At 41.9% G+C, this 7,788-nt stretch overlaps 1 protein-coding gene across 3 annotated transcripts in view; it reads right to left on the bottom strand.

Annotated features, from left to right (window-relative positions):
• Positions 1–6: 6 nt before the first annotated feature.
• Positions 7–7,788, bottom strand: part of LOC118339006 (uncharacterized protein C21orf62-like) — a 12,442-nt gene continuing 4,660 nt past the window's right edge. For 2 of the 3 annotated variants that reach the window (XM_035676508.1, XM_035676509.1), the window contains exon 3: positions 7–5,002. In XM_035676508.1, the coding sequence (XP_035532401.1) occupies positions 4,178–4,939 (762 nt within the window). In that variant the 5' untranslated portion in view covers positions 4,940–5,002 and the 3' untranslated portion in view covers positions 7–4,177. Of the gene's footprint in view, positions 5,003–5,178; positions 5,728–7,788 lie in introns of those variants that run through there. The other variant, XM_035676510.1, reaches the window with a different exon arrangement.

Raw genomic sequence — 7,788 nt, 5'->3', positions numbered from 1 at the left:
TATTTTTTATAACTATATATATGTATAGCAAACTGCAGAAACATAAGGACTATTGACAGATAGAATCACAGAAGCTAGTGAAACAGTGGAGGAGACGTAAGAACACGATCCTTTAGAGACTTATGGGCGATGTACGATATAAAGTGGGATTTATCTGTTTCATTATAGTTTCATTAGTTCAGTTACATGTTGAGGAACTTCAGTAAGCTTTTCAAACCCCACAAGGTTTGCTGTCAAAAACAGCGTTGCCTGAAAAGTTCCCAAATTTTTTATGCATGAACTGGAGGCACTCTGCATGGTGCCGAGTCCCTACACTGCGTTACTAATGAAGGCCAGTTTGTTTTGGGTGTGGAGGTGCAGAAGTCCTGCAAGTCATGAACTCTGTCTTTTGACTGTCCTTCAAACCTCTGGATTAATAAAACAGTTTGAATGCATTCAAAAATGCACAGTAGATAGCTCAAATGGCTGCTTTTCTGGATTTGTCCGAAAGTTGATATTTTCACTTGACAGGAGTTGGGATATCTGCATTTATTTAGCTCAAAGCGATGGAGTTCTAAATAATTACAGAACAGTGATACAACAGTTTGCGTAGCAACTTTGTTTCACTGACAGTGTTTACTTGCACGTAATCAGTGCATAAATGAAGTATATACAACACTTGCAACACTTGCACCTCAACACATGGCATCTGCTGTAACTGTAAAGGATCTAAATGAACTATGACTATAGAGCAACAAATTAACTGTGATGTTGCTAAAAGGGAGATGAATGCAAGCACATGCACACATACACACACAGACACGCCCATGTGCTCACGCCTGCAAGCTTGCACACACACACACACACACACACACACACACAGACGCAGAACAGTTTTGAATGATCTGCAGAACAGAAGTGTTGGCCCCGGATTGTGTTTGTGAGAGCAGCTTTAACAAAGTCTCTCACAGGATATGAGCTGGAACCAGAGAGAGAAAGAGTTCTTACATCCACTTTTTTCTTTTTCAAACTGTCCTCCGACTCCTTTCTCATTTGGTTAACGTGATTGCAAAAATATACAGACACAAAAACACAAACCGTTCAAGAAGTTCAGATTGACTTCTGACAAACAGCTGTGTAGTGACTGAATCAGGTCCAACATGATTCTGAGAACATTTCTCTTTTACTTCCCGATCTTCCCTTACAGAGTCCTGCCAACTTGGCTTTAAGTGGGTTTAGAACCGTACAACTCATCCAACTCGTCAGAGAGTCAAAGTCATAGTTTTGATCCAAACAGAATGAGGTTTGTTGGCTGGTAAGAGAGGATCCTAACCCTGGGACTCTTGTTCATTGGGCGTCCATTTTAACCTGTTTCAAAACAACTTGTTTTATTAGGCCATCTGCACTCAATAAGGCCAGCTGGAAAAACGCAGCAGCGGATTGCAGCCTTCATAACAGTGAGCCTACTGCGCCTCTCCGTCAGCTCATACCACAGCAGACTGACACAGTCCTTGTCTTCTATTGTTTTGTTTTCTTATACATTCTACTATCTCTTTGTCAGTTGTCGATATATGTCTTGACAACATATAGCTTTTGCTATAATTTACTTTATAAAATATCATCAGCAAAGCACACTCCAAGCTCCCTGTCAGACACAATAGTATCATCCAGCTCTGGCGCAGACTCTGACCCCACTCTGGATAGTCTGGATTGGTTCCAGCCAGTGTTCACTGCAGTCAGCTGCCACAGTACATCTTGTTTTTTTACGATGCTCTATTGATCCCTGAGGCAGGAATTTGTCCTTTTGCTTTCTCCTTTCCCCACAGCACCTCATTCATTGAGACTCTACATCATTTCAACATATACGAGACCAGCCACATGTTGCAACTTTCCATAGAAATGCTGTTAGAAAAACATTTTATGTAACCAAGATGTTCGCCAAATGTGGCCTGGTTTCAGCCTGAGTGGGCAGACATCCTTTCACTGACTAATCCAGGGATGGATTAACCATCCAGAAGGGAACAAAAAGAAATGGGGTCCCCAGTTGAGCAACTCCGACTCAAAAGTGCCCCTAACAAATTTTCCACAGTCCCAGAAACAAACCATTTCTATGCTGAAATCGTACCGGTTGCTGAATACCAGTACATTTGTGATAATTTGATTTAACACAAATGTGTATATATATATGCACAATGTAATATCAACTGAAATATTAAAGTAGGTGAACCACCATTCCTCTAAAAGACATTATTATTTGATAATGGTGGTGGAAATGTGGAAAGGTGGTATCTGCACATTGATCCACAAACCAATCAGTGTGTCCTCATGTCCTGCATGGAAGCATCTGCATCTGTTACGTTTCTCCACTCATTTATTCCAGTTTTTCCAATCATTTGTCAACTTAAAACTCTAGAAACAACTGCAGTCAAAGTCTAGTCAAAGGCCTCCCCCTGCTGTCTATGCTATCCTGCTGCCCCGATATATCTGACAACACCTGGACGGGAGCTAACACCCACTTGGCAGCTGGAAGCGGGATCTGGAACATCTCATCTCTCTTTGGGAGCGGGCGTGTGGTTTGTCTCGGATATTGTTCTAGCAGATGGCATATCAGCCCACAGCCTGTCTGGACAGTTGTGGCTACGGTTACACTGGTCACACGTTCAGTCGCTGCCTGTCATCTGATCAAGCCAGGGAATTTTCAAGGCCAGATGTGGACACAGAGTGATGTGATCTAAAAAAATAATGATGATGATGATGATGATGATGATGATGATGAAGTGATGATGCTATGCTATACGGATTGTGTCTGAATTAATTTGAGCAAATTAAGTGTTGGCTTGAATTTGTCAAACTGTCCTAAAGCATTAGTAAATGCTTGAATCTCCATGGCAACGGCTGCACATGTAGATGCAGCGGCCAGTAGCTGCTTCAAAACTTGTTACATTTCTGTTTTAATCTGTATGGGTTGTTTTTTTTGGCTTTGTTGCTGAAAAAAATCATGGAATGACGTCTGATTGGGTTTGATTTTTAAGGGCTAAGCCAAGATTGTTTAAATCGAATGGATTCAGGAGATTTTGAGCATGGCCTATGACAGAAATAGCCCGCAGCCATCGGAAAATGAAGCGTGGGGTTTGGATTAAAGAGCGGCAGACCTTAAGGACGAGCCACCCAGCAGGACCTGCTCCACCACAGCGAGGGCTGTCGCTCCAGGAGGAGAGGGAAGAGAAACGGACAGGACCCATGCTAAACTGTTGTGCCCACATCTTGACAGAGACCTGCTCCATCAACAGCCTGGATCAAGCACTCGATGGGTGGACTGTGTTCCGAGCCGACAGGAGCCCAGGACAGTTTCTTTTTATGTGAATATGAAACTATATTATCATCACTATCTTGTTGCAACCAGACCAGCAAATTCAAAAGATGAAGGGCAGAGTATAGATGTGTGTGTATATAAATAACTGTATATATTGATTTCGTTTATTTTATTTTTATTTTATATGTTATTTTATCAATTTGATTATCTTTTTCTATCTGTGTAGCATGAAGGGAACTACAAACTTTCATAAATACATTTCCTTGATTCCTTGATAAAGCCACCGGTTACTACTTTATAACCCCCTTTATAAAGAATCCCTTTTTAAATTAAATCATTGGCTTCCTTAAGTGGTACCAACAATTGTAAGCAGAATGTGTTTTGTGCATGTAAAACACTCTCCTGTATGTAGCCATACCAAGGATAAGAGATAATATTTATGCATGTAAACACACTGTTTGACCATAAGTTGAAGCCCCCGTATGTACAGCAGTTCCAGAAAGATTAGCACAAGCAAATCATCGCCTCTAACTGGAGCATTAGTTTGCTAGGATCGGGCTCATTACAGCCTTCTGGTCAGCAAACATGGGGTGATACCCAGAATATGCTGTACTGTAGCTGGTGTAAACATAGCCAGACCGTGTGTCTGTTTGCGGTACGAGTGCATGAATTTCTGCGCAGGGATGGAAAAACAGCAGCAGGAGTATAAAGAAAGAGAGTAAATAATCTCCGTAAAGAAAAAAAAGCATCACGGTAAGAAAGATGTAAGCCTGTCTGTTCAGTCATGTCCATGTCAGGTGTGCAAAAAAACATCCAGCTGTGTCCTCTATGATCGCATCATTTGTCGCTGCAAGCTTGACCGCGCCCTCCAATCACAACTTGTTGTTAGTAGACAAACGTCATGAGCAGGTTCTCCTCTGGCTCTACAGCCTGCTCGTCGGGGTCCGTAGGGTCTTCAGAAGTAGCAGACGAAGGAGCAAAGGGCAAGGCCAGGTGGGGGAAGTGCTCAGAGAGTGTGTGAGCAGGTGGTCCCACCACAGTGTACGCCTTCAGGGCAGAGAGCCCATTGAGAACTGCTGCATCCAGAAAGGTCACGTGGACGGAGGAGGAGAAGTCAAAGGAGAGGGCCTCTAGCTCCATTGCAACCCCTGCCGCGGGGGAGATTGTAATTTCCTGGTTGGGGTAGGGAGCTTCTGCTGCTGCGCTGTGGATCCTGAGGGTCCGTAGACCCAGCAGAGCCAGGTACTGACTGTCTATTGGTTTTATTCCACAAAAGGACAACCGCAAATGGCCAACCATGCTTCTGTTCAGCAGCTCCTCCAGGTCCCAGAGCTCCTTCACCCAGACGGTGAGTTGTCCAGGCTCTCTGAGCCCAGCAGGGGGCAGAGCAGAGCGCAAAACCGTGTGGCATCTGCACAGTGAGTTGGCCAAAGCCTCGTTGCAGTCCTGGATGAGTGCTGAGCAGCTGCAGTTCCGCAGGCTGTACCCCGGAGCGCCACTGTTAAACAACAGTGTGGTATTGGCCGGCAGAAAAGTTTCAGATGTGGGCACCGAACTTGTTGTCTGGGTGACAGGGGTCAGCAAGACCAGCAACCACAGTGACCATGGCAACGAGGCAGAGGAGACTGTGTTTGGAGACATCTCCATGGAGATCAAACAGACTACATCTTTACCAAGTGGAGAGACTGGATTGTAGAGAGATGGACGAAGCTGTAAACAGATAGGAGCAAAGTTAGCATGTGCATAGTAAGTAATAAATGCCATACAGATAGACAGCAGTAGTATGACTAATGAGTACTAATAGCCACAATAGAACTGAGTATTTAAAAGTTTGACACTCACTTTCATTAAAAAGCAAAGCTCAGCAGTATCAGACATTTACTCACCCCTCTATGAGTCACTCTGGCACTTTACTTCCCTAAAAGCACATGACACACAAAGAAAGTCTCTTTCTCGCTCTGTGCCCTGTAGTAACCTGCTTCTGCTCTGCGTCTGTATTTTTACAACATGTGGAGGCCAGCTTAAGACCAACAGCCAATTGAATTCAGCTCTTTATTTCCAGTCCAGCCCTGGCTTTCACACACACACACACAGACACACAGACACACACACATAATTGAGCCACTTATTTCTTTCTCTCCAATTTTACTGGGGAGAGGTCCTTCAAGGCCCCAGGCTACTGCGGATGGCGTACGGCTGCTTATAAAGCGCCATGCTGCGCTGTGGTGAAAAAAGGCAGCGGCCAGCCACATTAAATGTTGAGGAATAATGAAACACTGTCCTCTTTATTTCCTCATTCTGGAGCGGTGGAAAAGTGGACTGAATAAGCAGTCTTGATTCCAGAGTCAACTTTTCCCCACTGTGCTTTTTCTTTGGGAGAGTGGAGGACTTTCCAGTGTTCAGGTGCTACTTGGTTGCCTAAAAACCATCCATGAGATGCATTTGGTACCAGAGACACCATTTTTACATGAAGTCATCATATTTGCATTGCGTCTTGCACTCCAATTATACTATGGTCTGAGTCAGTGCTTTAATTGAGGTCTTAAATTTGCAGGTTTGTTTTTCTATAATACAAAGTATTATTCCAAATTTTCCAAAGACGCAGAACTCCTTTCACTAAAATAATAAGGATGTAGGAAATAATGGAAAGCATTTCCTTTTATGACTATGATTCTTTTTTTTAGATTATCCCTGACACGGTATGGAAAGGATGTTGAGATGTTAACTTCATCGCCTATGATAAAAAATATGTTTTATTCAACCTTTTTCTTGGATAAAAACACTAAAACTAAATTGACTTAAATACCAAAAAATACAAATGAAATGAAAGAGTTGATTCAGCTGCTTGACCTGTTCAGTAATGTCACATCTCTGCCTGTAGTGTTAGCTAATGTTACTCGTCTGTGTAAGTAAGAAAGCAACAGATTTAAAGGTTCATTGTGTAACATTTAGGAGCATCTGTTGGCAGTAATGGAAAAAAAATGTCATAGATATGTGTGTATCACCTGAATACAGGTATATATATTTGTTTTGTTATCTCAGAATGTGTCACCTTCCATGAAGTCTGCTATGTTGAACTGCCATGTTTCCCAAGCTAGGGGCCAGGACGCCCATTCGGGGTCACCAAAGCTTCACAGGGTGGTCATAAGGCCTTCTTGATTTTTAAGGGGTGTACTAAAACATAAAAAATATGCACTGTAGGCCTGTATCCCAGCAGTTCATTTATTTCTACAGAAAACTAAATTAAATTGTTTGCTTAGATAGTATAATGTATAATTGAAAAAAAATGTTTAAATACATATTACAGACCAGGCCAATAATCTGCTCCGTTCTACAACTTCCTGCAGTTCTAACATTCACTGTTTGGGTTCATTGTACAGTTTATCCGCTATATAAGGGGTCGCGAGTTTACTCAATGATAGAAAAGGAGTCCCTTAAGAACAAAAGGTCGGGAACCACTGCTCTGAAACATTTACTCAGTGACTCAGAGTGTGCATGTGCTGTCTGGGTACTGACTCATTGGCCTTGACCACTTTCTCAATTAGCCTTTTCCTCACTCTCGTAAAACTGGATTACAGATTATACAAAAATAATTAGCAGCTTTACAAGACACACATTTTATTCCGTTTGAGGTACCCCTGCACTGAGTTTCTCCAGGAAACGCTTACCCTCTCTCTACAGCCTGTTTACTAGCCACATGGGACATTATTTATAGAAATGTTCCCTGACTGTATTCCAGATTTCTTTGAAAGATCTTTTCCGAGAATGCGATAAAAAAAAGACACATAAACATTGAGCATGTCGAATAATAGGCGTGGAGGATGAAAAAAAACATATTCTCTGGAAACTTTGGTTATGCTTTGTGAGAGTTGTGCCAAATGTAGTAAAAGTGTTAAACACCCAATGTCACATTTTCAGTCCTTCATCTGTGAGACAGTGTGATGTCTGTGAATGTTTTAGGCAGGTGGTATGGCCGTGTTAAAGGACCAGTGTGTAGGATAAATTGGCATCTAGTGGTAAAGTTTCAGACTGCAGCTAACTGAAGACATCTCGACTCTATATATTTCTGTGGAGTATTGAAAACCATGTGGAAAACTGTTTGATTCATGTATTAATATGAGATCTGATGTTACTCTGAAGTCACATGCTTCATGTACTTTGTTATTTTTGTCTATTTCCAATGTTTTCTTTTTTTATTGATACACAGGCTTTCCCACTTCAGCTGCATCAAAACTTTTCTGCGATATTTGACTTTTTTTTCTAAATAAAAAATGTTTTCACTCATGCAAAAGTTGAAAACGCACATAAAATCAAGTGGATGGAAACGCACTTAATGTGTCACTTATTTTTCACTTTATTTCTTTGTTTCATTTGGGTTTTATTTAAGCATTTTACATCTCCCATGTATTCAGCTTCAGCGAGGAACTGGAAACATGCTGATACAGTCAGACAGGGTGAAATCATTTCATTTCAACAACCTTAAAGCTTCTTCAGGG

The sequence above is a fragment of the Morone saxatilis genome, unplaced genomic scaffold, assembly GCF_004916995.1.
Source record: "Morone saxatilis isolate NCDOM2014 unplaced genomic scaffold, NCSU_SB_2.0 Contig5, whole genome shotgun sequence".
Classification (NCBI taxonomy): Eukaryota; Metazoa; Chordata; class Actinopteri; family Moronidae; genus Morone; species Morone saxatilis.
Note: the sequence above shows the minus strand (reverse complement) of the source record. Positions and strands in the feature narration are given on the sequence as shown.